General features: G+C 40.0%; 2 protein-coding genes across 2 annotated transcripts; one reads left to right on the forward strand and one right to left on the reverse strand.

The window, feature by feature from the left end:
* Positions 1 to 704: 704 nt before the first annotated feature.
* On the reverse strand, positions 705 to 3,671 carry LOC144713056 (uncharacterized). The gene is made up of 2 exons (XM_078587536.1): positions 2,296 to 3,671; positions 705 to 952 (listed from the first exon to the last, which is right to left on the reverse strand). Exons 1-2 carry the CDS (start codon positions 2,715 to 2,717, stop codon positions 802 to 804), a joined length of 573 nt encoding a protein of 190 aa, XP_078443662.1. The 5' UTR covers positions 2,718 to 3,671; the 3' UTR covers positions 705 to 801.
* Positions 3,672 to 18,253: 14,582 nt separating this feature from the next.
* Positions 18,254 to 19,273, forward strand: LOC144713113 (thylakoid ADP,ATP carrier protein, chloroplastic-like). The gene is made up of 5 exons (XM_078587606.1): positions 18,254 to 18,346; positions 18,464 to 18,520; positions 18,607 to 18,779; positions 18,978 to 19,055; positions 19,171 to 19,273. The coding sequence occupies exons 1-5, from the start codon at positions 18,254 to 18,256 to the stop codon at positions 19,271 to 19,273; spliced, it is 504 nt and encodes a 167-aa protein (XP_078443732.1).
* The last annotated feature ends 6,865 nt before the right edge of the window (positions 19,274 to 26,138 follow it).

Here is a 26,138-nt window from a genome sequence, read left to right on the forward strand (position 1 = left end):
CCTTAAATATCATATATGACCTGAAAGAACCACAATCATCCAAGTTCTTTATGTATTTTTAGGTGGTGTGAGGCCTTTGTTGAATTTTACCATGGCCTTATTACTTAAAAAATTATCTATATTTTTCTCAATTACTTTTGGGTAGTCATAGACTTTTGATCATTTCTGTATTATTTATCTGTGTCTTATAAGGTATCAAAAACTTCAAGAACAAACGTGGGCCATTGCGCAGGAATTCTGCTCAGTTATATCTCTCTCCAAGTTTGATCTACCCTATATTACATGTAATCATCATACATGTATATTCCCGTCAAACATCTTAACCAGATTTTTTCCTCACATCATCACCAAACCCATCCCCCATCTTGCTGCAGAAACTTCAACAATGGTTCGATGCAAAAGTTTCTCCTCTTTTACACAAGGACTTTAGGGAATAATTCAGATCGCGTCATATGTATACGATCAAAAGTAATATATTTTCATGTTTTAAGGGATAAACCATGTTTTTGCGAGGATATATGGTCAAAACACATGTCCAAAAAAGCTCCAAATTTCTTCATGTGGGCTCCAGATCTTGTAGTCCCACTTCACCTCATCCTCCTACCCTCTCACATTGATGACAGAAACTTGAGTGAAAATCTGCAACTGGCTTTGCTCCTCTCTCACAAGGATCAAAGGAAATGACTTAAAATGCAGCACACATATTTCACTCCAGAATATTATTAACTCAATTAATATTACATTATTCCTTACTTTTAAACAGATGAAATTTTACACGTCCAAGAAAGTTTCAAGTTTTTTTCATGTGGGTTTTAGATCCTGGAACATGGTGTCCCACCTCATCTTATCCGCAATACCATTCCCACCACTGGCTTTGATCATCTTCCTCCCATTCTGGAAAGCAGAAACCTTGACGCAGCCCCACTTTGTGGTGGCCCCGCCCATTCCACAGCTGGCAAGAGAACAAAAAACCGATAGAAAAGATAATTAGATTGATAGTTGGATACATCGATAAGAAAAATTATACATATTTATGTTTATATAGATGTATGAATGGACTTGTATATGTATATATAGTTAGGTAGATGTTTCAAAAATAGAGAGAGAGGGAGATTCAGAGCTAGAGACTTAATTAGAGAAAAATATTGACACATATATAAATAAACTGTTGATGGATGGGTTTATAGACAGACAGATATATGGGTAGTCACATGTAGGACGATATATATATATATATATATATATCTATATAAATGGGTAGTCATATATAGGAAGATAGATAGATAAATAAAAACATTGATACATAGATAGGTTTATAGAAAGATACATAGATGGGTAGTTAGATATGTACATATATATACATATATACAGATATGTTTTTGGAAAGATAGATAGATGGTTAGTAAGATAGATTCATAGACAGACAGATTTAAAAAAAAATAAATGGATGGGTACTAAGATAGGTACATAGATAGATAGACAGAGACAGATAGATTTAGACAAAGCTAGATTGATGTATGGTTAGATAGGTACATAGACAAACAGATTTATAGAAAGATAGATAGATGGTTAGTTAGATCGGTTCAACGATGGATAGACAGATAGATTTAAAGAAAAGCAGTTTGATGGATAGTTAGATTGGTTCATAGGTAGGAAGATAGATAGATAGGTAGATAGATAGATAGATAGATAGATAGATAGAGAGAGAGAGACAAAGAGAGGGAGAGAGAGAGAAAGAGAAAGAGAGATAGACAGAGAGAGAGAGAGACAAAGAGAGAGACAAAGTGAAAGAGAGAGAATGAGAAGGAGAGAGAGAAAGAGAGAGAGAAGGAGAGAGAGAGACAAAGAGAAAGACAAATTGAAAGAGAGAGAATGAGAAGGAGAGAGAGAGAAGGTTAGAGAGATAGACAGAGAGAGAAGGAGAGAGAGAGAAAGAAAGGGAGAGAGAAATAGACAAAGCGAGAGACAAAGAGAGAGAGAATGAGAAAGAGAAAGATAGAGGGAGAGAAAGAGAACGAGAGATAGAGAGACAAAGAGAGAGAGAGAATGAGAAAGAGAGAATGAGAGAGAGAGAAAACGAGAGAAAGAGATACAAAGGGAGAGAAAGAAAGAGAGAGAGAAATAGAGAAAGAGAGAGAGAGAGAGAACGAGAGAAAGAGAGACAACGGGAGAGAAAGAGAGAGAGAGAGAGAGAGAAATAGAGAGAGAGAGAGAGAGAGAGAGAGAGAGAGAGAGAGAGAGAGAGAGAAAGAGAGAGATTGACAGCCAGTCCGGCAGATGGATTTCAAGTCCCACCTCACGGTATCCCCAAACCCGCCCCCACCACCCTTGATCATCTTCTTCCCACTCTGCAAAGCGCCAACCTTGACGCAGCCCCACGTCCAGGCGGCGCCTCCAATTGCACGAAAACGCCGAGCGAGACGGCGACGGGCGTTGCCAGCGGAGGCGAAAACGGAGGGGAAGCGCCGACGTTGGGCGAGCTTGAGAATCTCGAGACGGTGCTTGGCGAGGGTGATGCCCATGCTGAGAAGGAAGTCGTGGTCGAAGTGGGGGATGTCGTCTTCGTCGAGCTCGTTCTCCGCGAAAAGAAGCCCGTAGCGGTACGCCGCTGACGGCTCGAGCGCTGTTTTTGACAGCCACTCCGCCCACTTCACCGCTCTTGTTTTCTCTCCTCCTCGCGCACGGATGGCTACGAGTGACGTGATCGGTGCGGCCATCACACAGAGAGAGAGAGAGGGAGAGAGAGAGAGAAAGAGAGGAAATGAGGTACAGAGGCGAGAGAACGCGGGAATTTAAGGGAAGGAGAAAGAGAGAAAGACGGGGGCAGAGAGAGAGGGAGAAAGACAGGGGTAGAGAGAGGAGAGAAAGAAGATAGATGAAGAGGAAGTAATGAGGTACAGTGGTGGAGAACGAGAGAACTTCAGGGAGGAGAGAGAGAGAGAGAAAGACAGGGGTAGAGAGAGGCGGGAAAGAGAAGATAGATGAAGAGGAAGGAATGAGGTACAGTGGTGGAGAACGAGAGAATTCAGGCGAGGAAAGAGAGAGAAAGAAAAGGAAAGATAGAGAGGGAGAGAGAGAGAAGAGAGATGAAGAGGAAGAGATGAGATACTATGGTGGAGAACGAGAGAATTTCTGGCGAGGAGAGAGAGAGGAGGGAGAGAGAAGAGAGATGAAGAGGAAGAAATGAGGTACAGTGGTGGAGAACGAGAGAATTTCAGGCGTGGGGAGACAGAGAGAAAGATGGGGAGAGAGAGACGGAGACATAGAAAGACAGGGATAGAGAGAGAGACTGAGAGAGAAGAGAGGTAAAGAGGAAGAAATGAGATAGAGCGGTGGAGAATGAGGGAATTTCTGGCGAGGAGAGAGAGAAAGACAGAGAGAGTGAGGGAGACAGAAGAGAGATGAGGAAGAAATGAGGTACAGTTGTGGAGAATGAGACAATTTCAGGCAAGGAGAGAGAGAGAGAAAGACAGGGGTAGAGAGAGGGAGAGAGAGAGAAAGAGAGATGAAGAGGACAAAATGAAGAACAGTGGTGGAGAACGAGGGAATTTAAGGTGAGGTGAAAGAGAGGGGAAGACAGAGGTGAAAGAACGAAATATAGTGATGAGAGGAGGGAATTTCAGGAGAGGTAAAATAAAGAGAGAGACAGATAGCACAAGTAGAAGAACATGAAGAAGATGAAGAAGGGAGAGAATTTAAGGGGTTGGGGAAAGAGACGTAGAGGAGATAAGAAATATGAAGAGGAAGACGAAGAGATATTTAGTGTAAAGGAGAGGTAGAAATAGAAAGAGAGAAATAGAGGACGAGATGAAAGGGAGAGAAATCTAGAGAGAGAGAGAGAGAGAGGAAGCGGAAGTAGACGATAATGAGGTGATAAGGACGACAGGTATAGTTGTGGCAAAGAGAAGAGAAGGAGAAAGAGACGAAGTAAATTGGCGTCGCATGAAATAACTCGAGGGGTTTCTCAAATAGTAAGGGAAAAGTTCTAGAAAAAAAAAGGGAAAGAGACGAAGCGGATATGAGATAGCAGAGGCGAGAGGGTTTTATTTAGACATATATATATATATATAAACAGACAGTGATAACAGACAGAGAGAGTTTTCTACAGCCAGAGAAGATAGAGAGAGAGATAAGAGAGAGCTGTAGACAGGGAGAGAGAGGTATAGACAGAGAGAAAGTCCTAGCCAGAGAGAGATAAGAGATAGTTGTAGACAGAGAGAGATGAGAGAGAGAGAGATGTACAGACAGAGAGAGTCATAGCCAGAGAGAGGTATAGACAGAGAGAGATAAGAGACAGGTATAGACAGAGAGAGAGTCATAGCCAGAGAGAGATAAGGGAGAGGTATAGACAGAGAGAGAGTCACAGCCAGAGAGAGATAAGGGAGAGGTATAGACAGAGAGAGAGTCACAGCCAGAGAGAGATAAGAGAGAGGTATAGACAGAGAGAGAGTCATAGCCAGAGAGAGATAAGAGAGATATATAGACAGAGAGACATAAGAGAGAGTTATAGACATAGAGAGCGACGTATAGACAGAGGGATAAGAGAGAGAGTTATAGACAAAGAGGGATAAGAGAGAGAGTTATAGACAAAGAGGGATAAGAGAGAGAGTGATAGACAGAGAGGGATAAGAGAGAGAGTTATGGACAGAGAGGGATAAGAGAGAGAGTTATAGACAGAGAGGGATAAGAGAGAGAGAGAGTTATAGACAGAGGGGGATAAGAGAGAGAGAGTTATAGACAGAGAGATATAAGAGAGAGAGAGAGAGAGTTATAGACAGAGAGAGATAAGAGAGAGAGAGTTATAGACAGAGAGAGATAAGAGAGAGAGAGTTATAGACAGAGAGAAGTAAGAGAGAGAGAGAGAGTTGTAGACAGAGAGAAGTAAGAGAGAGAGAGTTATAGACAGAGAGAACTAAGAGAGAGTTATAGACAGAGAGATATAAGAGAGAGAGTTATAGACAGAGAGAGAGAGAAATGTATAGACACAGAGAAATAAGAGAGAGAGAGAGAGAGAGTTATAGACATAGAGAGACAATAGAGAGAGAATTATAGACGGAGAGAAATAAGAGAGAGACAGAGAGTTATAGACAGAGAGACACAAGAGAGAGAGTTATAGACGGAGAGAAATAAGAGAGAGAGAGAGAGAGAGAGAGTTATAGACAGAGAGAAATAAGAGAGAGAGAGAGAGAGAGTTATAGACAGAGAGAGATAAGAGAGAGAGTTATAGACTCAGAGAAATAAGAGAGAGAGACAGTTATAGACAGAGAAATAAGAGAGAGAGTTATAGACGGAGAGATATAAGAGAGAGAGAGTCATAGACAGAGAGATAAGAGAGAGAGAGAGAGAGAGAGAGATAGACAGAGAGAGAGAAATTTATAGACAGAGAGAAATAAGAGAGAGAGTTACAGACAGAGAGAAATAAGAGAGAGAGAGAGAGACAGTTATAAACAGAGAGAGATAAGAGAGAGTTATAGATACAGAGAAATAAGAGAGAGAGAGAGAGAGAGAGAGAGAGTTATAGACAGATAGAAATAAGAGAGAGAGTTATAGACAGAGAGAGAGAAGAGAGAGAGAGAGAGAGAGAGAGAGAGAGAGAGAGAGAGAGAGAAGAGAGAGAGAGAGAGAGAGAGAGAGTTATAGACAGAGAGAGATAAGAGAGAGAGAGAGAGTTATACACACAGAGAGAGAGTTATAGACAGAGAGAGATAAGAGAGAGAGAGAGTTATAGACACAGAGAGAGAGTTATAGACAGAGAGAGACAAGAGAGAGAGAGAGAGAGAGAGATTATAACGAGAGAGATAAGAGAGAGAGTTATAGACAGAGAGAGATAAGAGAGAGAGTTATAGACAGAGAGAGATAAGAGAGAGAGTTATAGACAGAGAGAGATAAGAGAGAGTTATAGACAGAGAGAGATAAGAGAGAGAGTTATAGACAGGGAGAGATAAGAGAGAGTTATAGACAGAGAGAGATAAGAGAGAGAGTTATAGACAGAGAGAGATAAGAGAGAGAGTTATAGACAGAGAGAGATAAGAGAGAGTTATAGACAGAGAGAGATAAGAGAGAGAGTTATAGACAGAGAGAGATAAGAGAGAGAGTTATAGACAGAGAGAGATAAGAGAGAGAGTTATAGACAGAGAGAGATAAGAGAGAGTTATAGACAGAGAGAGATAAGAGAGAGTTATAGACAGTGAGAGATAAGAGAGAGTTATAGACAGAGAGAGATAAGAGAGAGTTATAGACAGAGAGAGAAGAGAGAGAGTTATAGACAGAAAGAGAAGAGAGAGAGTTATAGTCAGAAAGAGAAGAGAGAGAGTTATAGTCAGAAAGAAGAGAGAGAGAGAGATAGTTATAGACAGAAAAAGAGAAAAGAGAGAGAGAGAGAGAGAGAGAGAGAGTTATAGACAGAAAAAGAGAAAAGAGAGAGAGAGAGAGAGAGAGAGAGAGAGAGAGATAGTTTTAGATCGTGAGAGAAAAGAGAGTTATAGACAGACAGAGAAAAGATATATCTATATAGATAGAGAGAAAGAAGAGAGAGAGAGAGGGAGAGAGAGGAAATTGTACGGTAACTTCGGCTTGAATGGAACCACGGGGAACTGCAAGTCTGTTACTCAAACCTCACGGAGTCTCTCTCTCTATCTCTTTTTTTTTTTTACTCTCTTTCACTCTCACTCTCTATCGCTTACTTTCTCATACTCTCTCTCTATCTCTTACTTTCTCATACTCTCTCTCTATCTCTTACTCTCTCTCTCTATCTCTTACTCTCGCTCCCTCTCCCCCTCTCTATCTCTCCTAGTCTGTTTCTACTAATATCTCCCTTGTTCCGTTACTCCTACTTCATTCACAGCCCACCGTCGCTGAGTTAAATGATCCGACCTATGAACTGTGCTCCCCTCACTTCATTGACATCTGACCTCTCTCTCTCTTTCTCTCTTCTCTTCTCTTTCTCTCTCTCCTTCCCTCTCTCTTTCTCTCTGTCTCTCCCCCTCTCTCTCTCCTCCCGCTCTCTATCTGTCTTTCTCTCTCTTTTTCTCTGTCTCTCCCTCCACTCTCTCCTCTCTTTTTGTCTCTCTCTCTCTGTCTCTCCCTCCACTCTCAATCTCTCTCTCTTCTCTCTATCTCTCTCACACACTTTCTCGCTCTCTTCTCTCTCTCTCTCTCCTTCCCTCTCTCTCTATCTCTCTCTCGTCTCTCTCTCTCCTCACTCTCTCTCTGTCTTTCCCTCCCACTATCTATCTCTCTCTCGTTTCTCTCATCTCGTCTCTCACTCTCTTCTCTCTCTTCTCTCAATCTCTCTCTCTCCTCACTCTCTCTTTCTTTGTCTCTCTTCTCGTCTCTCTCTCCTCACTCTCTCTCTTTCTTTCTCTCTCTTCTCGTCTCTCACTCTCTCGCTCTCTCCCTCTTCTCATCTCTCTCTTTCTCTCTCTAATCTCTCAAGCCTGCGGTGGTCGAAATTTAGTGATGTAATATTGTTCGATCAAACATCTCTACTCGTTTAGAGAAAGGATGATTCGGTTGCACTTCTCTTTGTCTCGCATCGCCATCTTTGTAGCATTGAATACTCAAATCACGCCAAAAATAGAAACTTTATTTTCATTTTCAAATTCACATTACAGTGGGCCATGACGTGACAGTCTTCTGGTTTTATAGATATCCACATGGGAAAATCAGTATCTTTCTTGTCGCTTCTAATCTCGTGATCTTCTTAATTTTTATAAACAGTAAACCTTTCAAATTGAAAATAAATACCATCTGTGAATTCCAAATGGTCTAACTTTTTGGCTTGAGATTTAAGTAAACAAACTGAATAATCTTGGTTCCCAGATCTTTCATGGTGTTTAATTTAAATATGACAAGTATATCCTTTAAAACTGAAAATAAATGCCAGCTGCGAATTCCAAATTGTCTGATTTTTTGGCTTGAGATTTAACTAAACAAAGTGAATAATCTTGGTTCCCAGGTCTTTCATGGTGTTTGATTTAAACGTGACAAGTATATCCTTTGAAACTGAAAATAAATGCCAGCTGTGAATGCCGAATGAATGACTATTTTTTGTCTTGAGATTAACTAAACTTAGTGAATAATCTTGGGTCCCCAGCTTTTCATACTGTTTGATTTGTCCTAATATGAGAAAGTGGCATTTGTTAAAATGAGTGTTAACTAAAAAATAGTTATATGCTCTAATGACTTTAACGGTTGTTCTTCCAAAATATGATTTTGAAACTTTTAATCCTTTCAAGATTAACCATATATATTGTTTCAATCACTTATTATTGCAAGATATATTTCTCTTATCATATCATATCATTAAAAAGTACAGAGACTTAATTGTAGCATTATAATAAAATTAAAATTAACTTCTGTGTGTAACTTCTGAGTGGAAAACGAGTTAGAAATTGTCTATCTCGATGGAAATTAGATTATCAGAGAAATCGTTTCTATAAAAATTAATGAAATGGATGGAGCCGTCTTTTGACTAAAAAAATACCTTTGAGAATGTGTTTCATCCAGATCGATTTTTGAAGCTGCTTTCACGGTCAATGGAACTCTGAAACAAAACCAAAATATAAGAAGAAAAGGTAATTGGTTTGAAAAAAATTTAGTAGTGGTTGGGGATGGGGATTGATTATAGTTTCTTAAGTAAATAATTCGTAATTTTTTAAAAAAAATTCCTTTAACAAAAAGCATCACTGACTCTACAAAGAAAATATTTAGGGGGACACAAATCATGAAGATATAAGATATGAAAACTCACAAAATTTAACTGATTTCCCTATTATATTTCTATCCACAAGTGAGTGACTCAATCGCAATAAGCTTATTGCAAAATAAATTCAAAAAGCTTCAGAAAGAATGAAGAATAAAAAATAAGATAAAAATAAGGGACCAAAGTTAAAATAAAAAATTAAATGCAGTTAGGTGCAGCTAAATTTTTTGGGAAGTTTTATTTAGTAAAATTATACATTTGTGGAATATTATTTATTGATTCCTCCCCATGTTCTTCTCAGAATTGATCCCTATCTCTCATCCTCACAAATACTTAGGTCTTCAACAAGGTTTGAATTTTTTTCCTAAGATTCTTTAAGTTTACTCCTAGAATAGTTGTTTTCTTACATTTACATCTGAACTTTATCCAACTCTTATTCCTCAATATTTAGCTCTAAATAGAAATAACCATAACCATTTTTCTTTTGATTACAAATAAAAATATTTAAGAGCTATTCTTTAGGATATATGAAAATAAAAACGTATAAAGTATATAGAATAAAATTTATGTCCTAAAAATATTATCAGTACTTATAGTAACTAAGACATATTTTCAATCATACCTTTAGTGTATATACAAAACCAGTATTGGACCTGAGTTATATTATTAAGCTATTAATTTAATGTTTGGTAAATAATTATCATATCATAAAAATTAATTTATAACTTAAAATTAATCTCACTATGCTTTACGCTAAAAATCTCAATTGTGCCCTCCCAAGAAATTGCATTTGAAATTAAGTCTGAATGGTCCTCTAATGAAAGGGAAATAAGAAAGTGGAAATGTATCAGGAAGTATCTCAAACTGTTATTGAATTAGGGCTCCAGTTTGTACAAATACATAGATTTAATAAAATATGACCCTAAGTATTTAGCCCTTAGACACAAAATGAAATTTACATACACCTATAATTATATTATATTTACTAGTCCAATTTTTATTAATTACAAAATATTAATTTTTATTTATTTTAAAATAATTATGTAGTAATTTAATAATTTTCCACATCTTAAACATACTCATGATAGGTGAAGTTATTAAGATTCGGTAAAAAGGAATAAAATTTTCCAGATATGAAAACTGTGAACCTCAAAAAAGTTTCAACCAGGTATACCAAATCTAGTTTGATATGAAATTGACATTTTCCCCTATTTCCTATTGTTAGGCCCCTAACTAGGCGGCATTCCCTGCCCAGAGGCATGTGTGCTTATTGGGAGGGCATGTTCGTGTGAGACTCACGATCTGTAATGATTGAGTCCTATTTAAAGCTACGGCGCAATAAGGGTGGTGACACTCAACCTGATCTTTCAGGCCATTGCCCCCGTAAGTGGTGATACACTACGGACGGTGTGTGCCCATTCGTGCTTAGGCGGAATGGATCTAATGAAGTCTACGCGTGCTAGGCGTGCAGGCGGACAAGCGTGAGCGTAAGCGTGTGCAGGAAGACGCGCGCCAGCGCCAAGCGCCACGTGGGGGTGCCAAGCGCCGTTCGCGGTGCAGGGCGCGTAGGCCGGGCGGCGTGCCGCGGGCATAGTGCGCGGAGTTGCGCGAGAAGCTGCGCATCGACCGCACAGGCAGCGCGCACATTGCGTGGGCCGGGCACGAGGCAGGAGACATCCCCTCGAGAGACTAAGGCAATGGCGCACAGTGAGCGCCAAGGCGACATGGGGGCATTGCACCCCCGCGGGTAGTGTTGGGCGCACAGCGCCTAACTTGAACCGTTGAATGCAGCGGCATCGTGCAGTCTGCACGTGATAGGTGTCAGCGCGGGTGCTGGTGGCATGTCTGATCGTCAAGGCAGGGGTGGCATGTGTGATCGCCATGGCTGCGGGCGCGTGGCGCTTATGTGTAGCAGCAGGGTTGGCGGGCACGCACGTGGAGTGGCAGGCCTCAAGGCAGAGAGGCGACACTACCCTGGCACGATGCGCCTCATCTCGTTACTATGTATCATCCCTGGTCTTCCCCCGTGTAATGATCATGACTACGATGTAACCTCTTCCGATATCAATGCAATGACCCTATTCCTCGACGGGGCTGCATCCCCGCACTCTCCTCTAACCCTTTCTTTGTGATCTTAAGCTATTGCAAAAGACTTATTTTGCAAGAGATAGAGGCTGCTCAGTGTTCTCCTCCAAGCACTGAGGCCGGTACGCACCAGATTCGATCAATTGACATAGCTCAGGATTTGATCGTGTGACACCTATACATACATTATTTCAAAAATATATAGTTATAATTTACTAAAAATATACATTATATTTTAATTGAAATCAGATATATTTATTTTTCATATCCTTAAATATAAACTCACTATATGGTTTTAACAACTATATGTAATATTAAGGATATATTATGATAACTTTCTATATACATATCATTTGAATATATATTATCAAAACCTTTACACCTTCTACTTCAAATGGATTAAAGTGTATTGCATAATTTCTATGTATCCTTGTTTTGGAATAACCTTGTATTCTAGGAGAAGAATTGTAGGTTAGAGTCGCGAATAGCTTATTTCTGTCAAAAACAATTATTGTGTAAAAAAGAAAATAGAATTTTTTGTGAAAACATGGTATTATATGAACAATCCAATCCAAATGTGGAGGTATGAAAAATATATATTTTATAAATAATTTGAATCTACCCTGGTCATTTCTTGGGTAATATCCTGCCCCATATTCTCACTCAGAGCGAGTCATATAAATAATCTTGCCCACCAAGTCAATAATACTATAATATGGTCAATATTTAATCGTACAAGAAAACTAAAGTGTTCCCTCAACATGTAAAGCTTCAGACCCCTTATCCCTAGTCACTAGGGCACGTAGATATTTATTTACAGTTCTAATTTTCTGTCCGCAAACCAAGATGTAAGAGATACCTTAAAGAATACAAATATTCACTATCTTTTCTGTTGGATATTTACGTTAATGAAACTATATTTTTTATTTTGAGATATAGAAGTAAATATACCAATTATACCAATCTCAATGCAAATATAATAAATATATATCATACTTAACTCTTTAAAGATAATCTAATTTCATTTTTCAATCCATCCCAACTCAAATATATTGAATACCAGTGTCAACCCAATTCTATAAACATTTCAATTAATTTATAAATTTAACTTATTTCAGCTTTATCAAGATAAATATAACTCCATATGATTTAGGCTTATTTTTTATCTCGATTGAATGGTGAATTTATACTAATTGAATGAATGTTTTAGTTACAGTTCCATGGTTGAACATTGTTGTAACTATTTCAATCATTATGTTTACATATGGTTTGGTCAATCATTATAATGATAGAGTAAAATCATATATTTTAATCTTCATCAAATTCATATTAACTCTTTAATCTTGTTCTCTATATTAAATTCAGAACTTATTTTATGTAATTTTTCAGTATCTATGACTGCTGAATGTAAATTATAAACTTTAAATTCATTTAAGTCAAATAAATCTTTTATAATCACTATGGTCTTTTGTCTTTATTTCTAATCCACTAGTTTTTATCTATCCCATAATCTGATTTCCCAGTGTTTTATAATACATACCACTTGTTTACAGCACTTTTTTTGCCTTTTCTTAGGCTATTGTAAATTTCTCATAAATGGGATCAAAACAACTAACTTATAGGAAGATTTTCAACATTGGTAGAATAATTTGGAGTAATTTATATCATGAACCAAATTATCCACCTTAAATTTTTTTTTAATATTCATAATAATATGAATAAGCCATTTTTAAAGCTCTCTCAGACATTCTACAAAAACCGAATATGTTGATCGTGATCTTGTATGAATAGTGTGGATTTTTAAAATGCAGCCTATCTATCATTACTAACTATATTTGGGCAATGAAAACCATATCTCATGGGTCCATATTAGTGTACCTAGTCCTAAGTCAAACTCTTTGGTTTCCAACTAATTCATGTTTATTATGGTATCTAAGGAATCTTATCCTACTCGTCTATTAATATATGTAACTAATACAGGGTTCTACACGTCTAACTTAAACCATGCACTGAATGAGTGACCTTATGAGGTCTATTTAGAGTCCTATATATCACAAATATCCATAAAATTAATGTCCAAAGTATGTTTTTTTTTCTCATGACCTTACATTTCTTTTTATTCACCATCATAGTAGTTATGAAAATCCTATCATTTGGAATAATTAATTATCGGTGTCTCATTGGTTTTCTCAAGTTGGTAAGTCCAATTGAATTTTAGTATTGTCATCTAAAAATTTTCCTCGTGGTCCTCCAAATCTTATTATATCATCATTATCCTCCTGAAATTTGATTTTTCATGATAAAAATAAATGTTTATGAATTTATTGTACTCAAGCATGATTTACTAAACGTAAAGGATTTTTTACATTTCTATAATTCCTTCATCTTTAATCTGAAATTTATATCCAACTTTTTATATTTTTTTAATTCAATTAATTTGATATAAATATTAGAGAAAATATTCCTTTAAATCTTAAAGTTTTCAGGCACATTTAAAAAAAATAAACACAATTTTTTATTCCAGTGAAAATTATTTCACAATTTACTTATTATAAATTGAACTGAAACATGGAGAGTGATGGATATTATGAAAAACATAGAATTTACTGAGATAAGTTTTAAAACCTGTCATCTCAAGATAACTAGAAATTGAATGAATTTTATCGTGGGACAGATAGGAAGAAATAACATTGATTTATAATATCTTGTGAATCAAATAAGTCAGCTTATCTGAGTTGAAAAGGTTAAAAAAAAAAGTAACAGAAAATGGATATTTATTTTCGATACTGTAAGTTTAGATACAATTATATGGTGTAATATGAGTTGAAAATTAAGAAAAAACACTATTATACATTGAATTAATAAATATTTATCCAGCCTATAAGAATTTTAATACAAAATAAATATTTTTATTCAAGAAATGATAACATTGAATTGATATTTATATTCTTAGACTAAGAAATAAAAGAATAAGATTCTTTAACTGAATTATATTTGGACTTCAAAAATACTAGAGGGCAATTTGAATCAATATTGGGTGAATAATTTTCAAACATAATTGGCATAGACATTGAAATATTGAGTGATTTTTTATTGAATAGTTATTGAATATAAATATTCAAATTTATTAATGAGGTAAAAATTTCCTTTTCACTTATAGTTTTTCTATTCATAGGTTTGAGGCCTCATGGAATAGAATATTTTTGGTAATGAGAGTAAGTGATGAACCAGAAATTAGGGTTATAAATAGTGTTTAAGTCTTATGGTTTATGCAAAATACTTATAATTTTGTTTACAAGTGTAGGGTGAGCAAGTGTTGAATCCATCGGGAGAAAGTATAACCCTAATTTTAGATTTAATTTATATTTTTTGGAATCTTATATTTATTTTAGGAATCAAATATATTATAATGAAATAAAAATAGTGAAAATTAATTCAAAATAATTTTATATATCATATAATATCAATCCTGTTGAACATAAATTATCAAAATTTTATAAATAAATTTGAGAATTTTTGTGGAAAATTTTAATTAGAAATACTAATAATTAATTCTAATGAAAACTCCTAAGCTGGTGATTTGGACTGGATGGACGGATGAAATCAAATAATTAATTATGATGGAGATTGTGACAGGTACCCATTGGTGAGCAGCGAAGCAAGGCAAGTGATGCAGAATTGTCATCGCTGGTAGTGATGGAGATAGGGTGAACATATGCTGGTGAGTAATGGAGTTTGGTGGAAATATTTAAATAAATAAATAAATACTTTATGTTAAATTATTTTATTCATAAATTAATGTAAAAATAAATTTTAAAAACTCATAAATCAAGAAAATTCAAAACATTATTATAAAAATGAAATAGTTCATTTAAGATTCAATAGCACGCTATTACGATTAGCACATAAAATACATCAAATTACTAGTAAAAATAACGTGATATTTGTGATTATGAGCGAGTTAATGAAAAATAGTGTGCATAAGTCAGAAATAGATAAGTGATATTTTGAAAAAAAAATTAATTTTGCACTTTCAAAAGAGAAAAATTTGTAAAATGAAAGAGAGTGAGTGGTGTTGGAAACAAATTAGGTCAAGTTTGACCATTATTGTAATTCCTTAAATAAAATTTCTCTAAAAGAGATTGGAACAAAATTTATTATATAGATATTTAATTTTTTAAATAATAACAAATATAGTAGATATAAATGGTAAAGAAAATATAAATGAAGATATAGTCCGGTGTAATATAAATTGTCTACATATGGGACCAAGGTCACCATCTTAAGGGTGTGTAGCAAACAAAATATAATGGGATGATGGGTTTTCACCTAAAGAACTTTTCCTAGCTCCTAGAGGCTAGGATGAGCCAGGTGGAGCTCCAATCTCAGCAACAACTAACACAATATATACTTAGACCTGTTGGACTTAGTTTGGAGATAGAACCATGGTCATTCAAGGTTTCATGTTGAGGAACATACCATCGATCAAAACAGGTTTATGGATTTGTGCATGACATATATGGCATTACTAAGGTAAAAAATGCAGGCTCAGGTCTCTTTGGCTGTCACGCAGTCAAATCCCAAGCTAGGTCTCTTGCTCGAATCTGACGCGTGCCGGCCTCAGTGCTTGGATCAGAACACTGAGCAGCCTTGATCTCTTGCAGTGGAAGTCTCTCGCAATAGCTTAAGATCGCATAGAAGGGGTTAGAAGAGAGTGTGGGGACGCAGCCTCGTCGAGGAATAGGGCCATTGCATTGATATCATAAAAAGGTTACATTGTAGTCATGATCATTACATGGGGGAAGACTAGGGATGATACAAAGTAACGAGACGAGTCGCATCGCGCAAGGGTGGTGTCGCCTCTCTGCCTCGAGGCCCGCCGCTCCGTGCGCGCACGCCCGTCAGCTCTACCGCTACACATGTGCCCCCATGCTGGGCATCGCGCGCCCACGGGTGTGGCGATCACACAAGCCACCCCTGCCTTGACGATCACACGCCACCAGCACCCGTGCTGACACCTATCGCGCGCAGACTATGTGACGCCGCCACATTCAATGCCTCAAGCCAGGCACTGCGCGCCCGGCACTACCCACGGGGCGCCACACCCCCATGCCGCTTCGGCGCTCACTATGTGCCTCTGCCTTAGTGTCCTGGTAGGATGTCTCTCGCCCCTTGCCCCGCACACGCAATGCACACGCTGCCCGCACTGCCACCGCACGGCTCCCCACACAACTCTGCGCGCTGCACCTGCGGCACGCCGCCCGACCTGCACAGGGAATGCTGCTTAGTTAGGGGCCTAACATAGCGTTACAACTATTAAGCATAGATCCACACAGTACATAATGATTATTTAGTGCCTAAAATATTTTTCACTACCTAATTTTCCTCTAAGGTTTTCAATAATACATCAAAAACACAAAAGATGTGTTTAAAAAATATGTTCATATCCTATAATTTTCTGAGAAAATTATCTAAATATATGCCTAGCTAACCACTATGCATTCAAACATTATTAGTCCCACAATTGCAGCCTATTTGAATCATCATTTTGAATAATAGTTTCTAATACTATGATTGTCCATCCTCTAAGTTGATGGTTGACCTTACATGGATGCATAACCTTTCACGTTGAGTTTAGTTTGTGAATTGGTGGATCATCCGATTGGATATAACACAATATAGGGAAATCTGATCCTATTGCATGGCATTAAGCCAAAAGGAGACTTTACTAAAACGTTTTAGAGACAATTACAATTATATTCAAATATTCTCGTCTAGTTTGTTAGCTGAAATATGGTATACTCAAAAAATGCTAAGCAATTGGGTATTGTATTGAAATTATATGGAAGTAAGATCAGGGCCATTCGTGGTATTCAAAAGTTAGTAATCAATATTTTCAAGCATACCCCTAATTAATTTCAATTTTTTATATTCTACAAACCTTTGTTGGTTAAGCTTTTATTCCGACATGGAAATCAGATAAAATTTGACGAGTGACCTTACATGAATGGATGAAATAATAATATTAGTGAGTACTCATAATTTCAACACTTTTGAAACTATATAATATATAGTTTCACAAGATATATCTTTTTTGAAATTTCAAAAAACAACATTTCATAATGTTCAATGATAGTTCCAAATAATGTGACCTTAGAGTGTGCACCCCCAAAGGTTGGCATTTAACCTTTGATGGCAACTTAACCTTAACCCTTTGGCAACTTGACCTTTCGTGGTAAGTTTGCTTTATAAAGCAATGCTTAATCCTTTGGGGCTTAACTCATATAATGTAAGCTGCTCCCATCATTGCATCCATCTATGATGACTCATGATATCCATTTTTTATGTTATGTTGAAATATGGTATATTAGTAGAATCATTTGCTAGACACAAGCATTCCACATTTTCTTTGGGTTTATTCAGAAAATAGAATTGCAATTAATATCAATTGCAGATTAAAATCTAAAACTACAGACATGAGTGAGCTTGGTATTGAGTATTTATGATACCATTACTATCATGTTTTGATTTCATAATTTAGAGTAAGAAAACTAGCAAGTATTCATCACTCCATATCAATAACCTCTTTAAAATACCAAATTAGACAACCATGCTATCCTCTATATTCTACATTAAAATTTTCTGTAGGCTCTAAATCTTTGTTTGTTGAACTAATTGCTCTAGCAAAGATCATATAAATTTCAACAAACACCCTTACATGAATATTAGATGAAATATAGATATGTTGTGATTTTATCAAATTTCCAATATACATAATAAAAAGGGTTAATAGCACAGTATATCCCAAACCATGTCCAAAATCTGCGAGTTAACCTTAGCTTTTTTTGGCAAGGTATATCCCAAACTCACTAAGTCGTCTGCGATATATCCCGGTGATGACGTGGAGTCCATCGTGGCTGCCAGGTGGATCTCCGGTCAGATTTTGACTTGGCGGAACCCACCTAGCAGCCACGCTGGATTCCACGTCATCACCGTGATATGTCTACCTGCCAAGGGTTTAACTTAAAGAGAGAGAGGCATTCTAGAGAAAGAGAGAGAGGCGGGCTAGAGAGAGAGAAGGAGAGAGAGATTCTAGAGAGAGAAAGAGAGGTGTTCTAGAGAGCGAGGCATTTTTTAGAGAGAGAAAGGGAGAGAGAGGCACTCTAGAGAGACCCAACCCAATCGAATCGCACGGGAGAGTGAGGCGTTCTTGAATAGAGACATAGACAAGGAGAGAGGGGAAGGTTATCGATGATCATCGTAGATATTGGAGAGAGAGAAAGAGAGTGAGGGGGGGTTCCGCCAAGAGCTCACGGGCCTTGGCGTCCAGCGGCAGAGGTGGTTTCGCATCCCTCGTCGTGGGCCAAAGGAGAAAGGCTCTGACCGCCCCTTGTGCTGATGACGACGATATTTCCCCTGTGCTGGAGGACGACGTCAAGGTGTGGCCCTCCTTGGCGCAGTCCAATGGACGCCACCCTCTTCATGGCTGCCGCTGCCGCCGGCGCCGCTAGGAAGACGTTGACGGCGCCGCTAGATTGCATCAAGCTCCTCATGCAGGTGAGCTTCGCCCACTTTCCAGCACCCCCTTTATGTTTATCATGCTAATTCGTCCTTGTCCTCTTGATGGATTTTTGAATGCCCTTTATCTTGTTTTGGGTTCTTACTTCTTTGCAGACTCACAGCGCCTGGAATTTTGGGCAAAGCACCGCAAAGGGGATTAACTTCTTTGAGGTGCCCCTCGTCTCTTTTAATTAACTCTCTTGCAAGTTTATCGTCTGGTTTATTTTTCATCCGTTGCTGACTTGAATGCGTCGCAGGCTTTCTCTTTAATCAGTAGGGAGGAAGGCGTCAAGGGTTATGGGAAGGGTAATCTTCCGCAGGTAGCTTCCTTTGGGAATTACCCACTATTTTTTACCTTACAAATTTTCCCATGGTGTCAAAACTTCCTTGTTCTTCTTCGTGACTGCGAGAATGTCTCTGTTTCGTCCAGGTGATCCGTAAGGAGATAGATGCAGATGAAAGGCTCGCTGTATGACAGCATTCTCGCGGCATTCACAGGTAAAATAATTCTGCATTACTTGGTCTCGCCTTTGAAACACCATTGAATTGCATCTGTTAATCGCTCAGAATCAACTTACCAGAGCTGAGGATAGTTGTTTCTTTCTTTGTTTGTTTATGCCCGTGTAAGGATTGTGGAGTGTGGTGGTGTGTTTGGAGTGAACAGTGGTTTTGTGCCCAACGCACTCAAAAGTTTGCCAAACAGCAGGTACGCCGTGCTCATGCGATAGGGAATGTGTTTATCCTCATTAAACTAGCAGACATGAATCTTGGAGGCAGAAAGTAATATCTTGATGTTTTTTTCGTTGGGTGGTATCTTGCAGTATTAAGCTGACCGCCTTCAACACAGTAAAAGGGCTGATAGCGATGAGTCAGAAGGAGCTCCAGAGAATCATAGAGGAGAATCGAGCCAAAATGCTTAGCTAAGAAAGTGTCGCAACTTGAGGGCCTGATGTGATCACTCGCCGTCCATTTTGCCAATGTGTGTTGCAAGATTTTTCATTTTTAGGGTCGGGTTTATGCCCAATTGTGTAAACGTTTGATTCCTCCCCTTTGGTGGTTCTCCAAGTTGGACGAGATTATTGAAATTCCCAGAGAGCGTGGGAGGCAAAGAGCCAGATGGAGAGGGAGAGGGGAAGCCCAGGGACCTAAGCATTGATGTCATCAGTTGGGGGCCTACTCTTACTACTATAGATGCATTCCAAAAATAAGATAAAAAATTAGAGATTTTCCAAAAATAAGAAACTCCCTTTGCATTTTCAATTTGGAGAAGAAGATTGGAATTCAGCTGGATGAGGCTAGCTTGGAGGATCTGCTGTCTCTCTCTATCTTTGTATCTATCGCTATCCCTCTCTATCATGTTTCATCTCTAACTATTTCTCTGTCTTCTTTATCTTATCTCTCTCTAAATATTTTTTAACTCTTCTTTCTCTCTATATCTTTCGCTTTCTTCTTTACGTTTGTCACTGTCCCCATCTATATGAAGATATAACTATATGTGAGGAATCGATATGAAGAGAGAAAAGAGAAAGAGATGCCTCCACTTTTGGACTAGAAGAAGGTTAAGGGCATAAATTAACATTTCGTGTTGGATAGTCACGATCATCACATTTGAAAAACTAAGACCAAGTTTCGCTTGTGCCTTTTCAAAAATTTGACTATAGATGTCAATCATTGGTTCATTTGCGCCATCTACTTCAACACGTGGGGGTTCTCTAGCTCCCTGCCATCCCTGCATGATTCATCAATACATGTTAATTCTTTTTACGTTGAATAAACTTCAAAGCCTGTAAACAAAGTTAAACAAAAAATTCAATCTGTACTTGGCCTGCAGCTCGTGACCTCGTTTGGGTGCATGTCTTATGATTATTTGGGTGCATGTCTTTCGATTATGGCCAACTTGGTGGCAAAGAGAGCTCCTCATCTGCACGCCTTTCTTGGATAATCTTTGACCTTTAAGTTCTTTCTCACTGAAGTCAATTCTTCTCTTTTGCTTGGGCCTTCCAGGTTGTTTCTTCACGAGAGGAGGGAATACATAGTTCCCTTCAACTTCGGTCCACAAGTTTCTTCCATTCATTGGTAGGATACCATGTTTATAAGCTAGCTGATATACATTTTTCTTCAACCACTCAGTGACAAATCTGGCAGGGTCCTGCTTGATCTAGTGAATGCAAGTAATAGTATGGGAGCAAGGAATGCCCCTTATACCCCAATACCTGCAACTACAGGTTCTGGTGTGTAAATCAATCACAAATCTGTTTCCGAAGTCTGTAACTTCGAATTGATACTGGTCTACATGTCTAAGGGTGCATGTCCTAGACTTCAACTTGTTCTCTTCCAGCAACTTTCTTATCCGAGGGCATAATTGATCAGTTCTACCAGAAAATAACTCCCTTTTCTTCACTATCCTCTGCATGACAGCACTTCTAATATCTTCTAGCATGTCTATGATAGGTTTTGACCTAGACTGTATGATATAATTATTGAAGCACTCACAAACATTGTTATCAATCACCTCACATTTTGGCGACTCACTAATGTAAGACATGCAAAACTTCTTTGTGCCTATATCTCCAAAGTCATGCGCGGCTTGTGGTTTCAATGTGCTCATCTGTCCCATGATCCTCTAGAAATCTTGATGAGTCGTGCACTTCACAGCATTCCAAAATAAGTTCTTCAGTATATCAGTAGAATGTCCCTTCTTCTTCCAGTTTACATAAATATGTCTGGCACAATTCCTATGATCCACATGTGGTAACAGATATGCCACTGCATTTTCTAGCCCCTGCATAGTGTAAGAGACCATCAAGCTATTAGTGCGATAAATTAGTTCCACATTAATCAATAAGACTTCAAATAATTATAATATTATGAACGAGTTAGTTAAGTACCTTCTGTTGATTGCTTATAATCGTCCAACCATGACCGTCAAAAATTCCTAAATCTCCCATAAGCAGTTGAATAAACCAAGTCCAAGAAGCTCAATTTTCCCCTTCAACCACTGCCCAAGCAATAGGGAACATTTGATTAATCTCATCCTTGCCCACAACACTCAACAATTGACCTCCCAGTTCGGTCTTCAAAAAACATCCATTCAAAGCAATGACTCTTCGGCAACCTTCAAGAAAACCTCTTGCTAGTGAATCAAAGCATATATAGAGTCTCTTAAACCTAACCAAAGAATCAGGAGTGTCTCTATCAAGCACCATCTCAAAAGTACTTGATGCCGGACGTCGTCTCAACGGCGTCCGACCGTCACCGAGGGTAGGAACTCGGTGTCGTATCACTAACTAATCGATTTACGTCCACGACGTCAACCGATGGATATGCGGAGAACAGAAATGCATGTATGACGATAACGAGGATGATGGTCCGACTATGGTACGTGCAATGCGCCGACAAGCTATGAGAGCCAATCCGGAGCGGGGACGGGGTCGCCTAGCCAGGTTGAACCAGCCCTCCAAGTCGTCCGAGGCGGGTCGAGGGCGCGCACGCCGTCGAATGGGGTAACTCCCACTGGAATGCTCACACGCGTCGGGGCGTCCCGACTCGTACCGGACAGGTAAGACGCTCGTCTTTGTTTCGTCGTACTCTCAATCTGTCTCACTCACCTATCTAACCCGAGCGCGGTGGAGGCAATACGAAAGAATACTGAGGGAAATAAATGACGTAAAGGGGCGAGTGAAGCAGAGTACCTTCGTCGCGCTGGCGACGGGATCTTCGTACCGACTGGTTCCGGAGGAGGGAGTTGTCGGGGGTGCCGGAGGTTGACTGGTGCGGAGGGGCGGCGGCGTCGGTGTGAGCGGAACGGGAACCCCAGCGTCGCGTGGATCACGGACGGCGGCACGTCGCCGCGAGGACGGGCACCGCGGCCAGGCGCCTAAGGCACCGTGAGCACGGCCAGCGGCGCAGCGACGGCGACGATGCACCGGGCGCGCTGTTGCCACGCACGCGCGGTGTCGCACAGCACACCAGCGGCAGCTGGCGAAGCGCTAAGACCGGCGCGGCGCCAGCGGCGGCGGCACGGCGGTAGCGCTGACGGCACGGCGGCGCGGCGCGGGCGGCGGCGCTGGCCGGCGCGCGCGCGGCGCGCGGCGCGCGCGGCGCGGCGCGCGGCGGGCGCGCGCGGCGCGCGGCGCGCGCGGGCGCGGCGATCGGCGGGCGGCGCGCGTGGCGCGCGCGGCGCGGCGGCGGCGGGCGCGCTGGCGCGCGGCGCGGCGCGGCGCGGCGGCGCGCGGCGCGGCGCTGGCGGCGGCGCGCTGGCGGCGCGCGGGCGGCGCGCGCGGCGTCGGCGCGGGCGGCGGCGCGGCGGCAGCGGCGGCGCGGCGCGCGCTTCCTTCCTCCTCCTTCCTCTCCCTTTCCTTCTTCTTCCCTTTCCTTCCTCTCCCTTCTCTTCTTCCTCTCTTCTTCTTCTTCTTTCTCCTCTTCTTCTTCTTTCTTCTCTTTTTCTCCACGACCTGACCCTTCTTTCTCAAAGTGCAATTCTTCAAATATTAGGTCAAGGTAAGGGAAGCGCCCACCTCTTCCCCTTATATATGGGTGAGATGGCCCTTCCTTAGTCCAATAACACAAAAGAAAAAAGGAGAGAAAATAAGCAAGAAAATAGGAAACGGGCTTGTCAGGCCCAACATAAAAGAAAAAGGGGGAAAAGGGTTCCGCCTATGGGCCCTTCCCCCGCTACACGACAATACGAATAAAGGGAAAAACTATAAGATAAAGTAACCGACTGTAACGGTGTGCTCCGGTGGTCGGCGTCCGCGTCATGCCGAGTAACGGAATGCGGGATCCCGTGTTGCTGCGGCGGCTCGTCGTGGTGGCTGGACTCGTCTCGGTGGCGAGCTGGGTAGTGCCGGCTCCTCGGGTGCTGAGTCGGGGAAGTCCTGCTGCTCCTCTTCTGCTGGCTCGATGACGACCGGTGGTGACGCGCCATCAGTACTACTCTTATAAACCTTCTTTAACTCAGCAAGATAAGAAGGAAGCAAGTGATAATGGTCATTCAAAGATCCTGCAAGTATCTTGCGCGCCTTAGATCTAGCTCTATAACAGGTATGCTTTGAAACTGTGATTCCAAACTGTTCATTTATTTCTCTCATCATATCTACCACCTTCCAATTCTTGTCCATTCGAATTTTCTCTACAAAGTGGTTTGCAATCCAATGATAATCGGCTTGTCTATTCCTCGGAGCCCTACTGCACCTATGAGTATCATTTAGTGTCTTCACAACAAAAGCCTCCTTCATACCATCCCAACTAGCATATATCCTCTATGGGCAATCTTCCTTGCAAACAACTTCAACTTTTTGCTCACCAGACTTTAAAAACCTGATGTTGAGCTCAGTCCATATAGCATGGTTCTTCACAGCTGTCCTAAATTGAGAAGGTGATTCAAATTTCATGCCTACTTGAAATTTAATCTTCTCCGTGGGGCATCTAGGATCATACATTATGCTCCTGTGTACGTTCCTGCTATTGTCACTCTCATCATCAGTCTCATTGGGAGTTAATATCTCATCATCCAAATCAGCATACTCACTATAATATCCATCAACAGACACTCGTTGCTGAACTTGTTCTTTTCTATTTCCCTGGCCAGCAGATTCATCATTCCATTCTTCACTTGAATATCCATCGGGATCACTTGTATACACATCACTTTCCTCGTTTTGTTCACATGGATTATATTCCGAATCAGCATCACTATCATAAACAGAACCAAACACTCTTCTCTCGTCATCAGCCCTATTTAAGAAACAAATGGGAAATAGTAATTGATGATGCGTGTAATATATTTTAATTCTCAAGGGAAAACTTACGTTCTTTTAGACTTTGACTTGTGAGACAATCTAAGAGAAGCACGATGGGTGAGCGCACCACTGCACGATGAAGAACCAGACCTTAAATTCGGTCAGACCTTAAATTCGGCCCGGGAAGATGATTTGGAATGTGAAGTTTCAAAACTATAAATAAACATAAAAAAGAAGTAAAAAGAAATAAAGTGATGTGAGATGTTGAGGCCCATTAGCGGTGTTCAGTAGTGCTATGGTTGTTGATCGATCTGTTATCCGAAGAGGACAATGCCAACATCGATCACAATTCACAAGATACGGAGAACTAATTTCTCTTTGCTCCATCGTTGTCCTCAAATCCATGAATGCAATGTCATGTCCCTTTCCGTATTGAATCAAAAATTCTTAAGCCGGTGAAGCCGAAAATCAACTGGCCAGAAGATAAAATAATAAAAAATTCTACATCGGGGTATACCTATGAGAGTCCACGACAAAATTGTAAGTCCGGCAGCGAAGGACTGAGAGGCGACTCTTCACAATGAGAAATTAGAGGGAAAAGTTGAATTACAGTCCGATAAGTTATGGAAGAAACCAACAGAAATTACATCCACTCTACATCAGGCGAGATAAGAAGAAAAGTATTAACAAAAGGTGAAAAAGAACCGAATTTCGGCTTGAACATGACTCATGGGTGTGATGAGGACAAATTCTACAGAGATACAAACGTCGTGTCATTTGCGCATACATATCACACATAATACTTTGACATAAACAACACCCTGCAATCGTCAAAATCAACTGCAGAATTCCAACCACACAGAAAAAGAAGATGGGATTAACACATCTCAAATGACGACTTATAAGTCGAAAAGCACAAACGCAAACGCAAAAAAAATGAACCAAGATTACCTTCAATACGTTAAGCTTCGCTAATCAAAGAAAGCGTTCTCCATCTCGAACGAAAGTAAAACTTTCGGAATAGATAATTAATGACGACGGATAAGCAGGAATGCACAAGATCAATTGGAAAAAAATTGAACAAATGCTCTTCACAAATGACGAAATACAAGGGTCGATTGACTTTACCAGGTTACCGCCACCTTCAAGCAATCAGAAAATTGCCTTGTGAAGATTGAACCACGGTCGACCGTTATTCAAGGAAGAAAAACGACGGTGCTCCAATCAAAAGAAAATGGAGTAAAACGATCTTCGTGAGAGGAGGATGGCCTGTAGGATCGAACAGCGGCGTTCAAAGCAGGGTAGAGTGAAGGATAATCTCCGTCGTCGAGTGAAGGAAAATCTCTCCCTCCCCTCTCCCCTCCCTCTCTCTCTCTCGTGAAACCTTGATAAATCTCACTCTCTTTCTCTCTCCCCCCCCCCTCTCACTCTCTTTCTCTCTTTCCCGCACTCTCCCGGGCGATTCGGTCGGGTCTCTCTCCCTTTCTCTCTCTACAGAACGCCTCTCTCTCTAGAACACCTCTCTTTCTCTCTCTCCTTCTCTCTCTCTCTAGCCCGCCTCTCTCTCTCTCTCTTTAAGTCAAACCCTTGGCAGATAGACATATCACGGTGATGACGTGGAATCCAGCGTGGCTGCCAGGTGGGTTCGCCAGGTCAAAATCTGGCCGGAGATCCACCTGGCAGCCACGATGGACTCCACGTCATCACCGGGATATATCGCAGATGACTTAGTGAGTTTGGGATATACCGTGCCAAAAAAAAAAGCTAAGGTTAACTCGCAGATTTTGGACATGGTTTGGGATGTGCCGTGCTATTAACCCTAATAAAAATTTGTTACCATAAAGATCCATCAAAAACCACATCTCAGAAAAAAATTGAGGTCCAGGGAGAATTTTTATCTTGATCATATTAAGAAGAGTAAGTCACTAATCAGATAAAAAAAGAACAATTAACATGCGTTATAGGAAAACCGTATTTTCTTTAATTAATGACTTAATGAAGCAATTAATGGCATAATAAGTTAGCTCATTCATGCAACGTTCAAATGG

This window comes from Wolffia australiana, chromosome 15, assembly GCF_029677425.1.
Source record: "Wolffia australiana isolate 7733 chromosome 15, ASM2967742v1".
In the NCBI taxonomy this organism is placed as follows: Eukaryota; Viridiplantae; Streptophyta; class Magnoliopsida; order Alismatales; family Araceae; genus Wolffia; species Wolffia australiana.

Excerpts from the sequence above, each read along its gene's own strand:
- LOC144713056 (XM_078587536.1), bottom strand. The coding sequence starts at position 2,717 with ATGGCCGCACCGATCACGTCACTCGTAGCCATCCGTGCGCGAGGAGGA. Across the intron at positions 953-2,295 it reads GGGTTTGGGGATACCGTGAG|CTGTGGAATGGGCGGGGCCA; the intron begins GTGGGACTTGAA and ends TTCTCTTGCCAG.
- LOC144713113 (XM_078587606.1), top strand. The coding sequence starts at position 18,254 with ATGGACGCCACCCTCTTCATGGCTGCCGCTGCCGCCGGCGCCGCTAGG. Across the intron at positions 18,780-18,977 it reads AATGTCTCTGTTTCGTCCAG|GATTGTGGAGTGTGGTGGTG; the intron begins GTGATCCGTAAG and ends TGCCCGTGTAAG. Across the intron at positions 19,056-19,170 it reads AAAAGTTTGCCAAACAGCAG|TATTAAGCTGACCGCCTTCA; the intron begins GTACGCCGTGCT and ends GGTATCTTGCAG.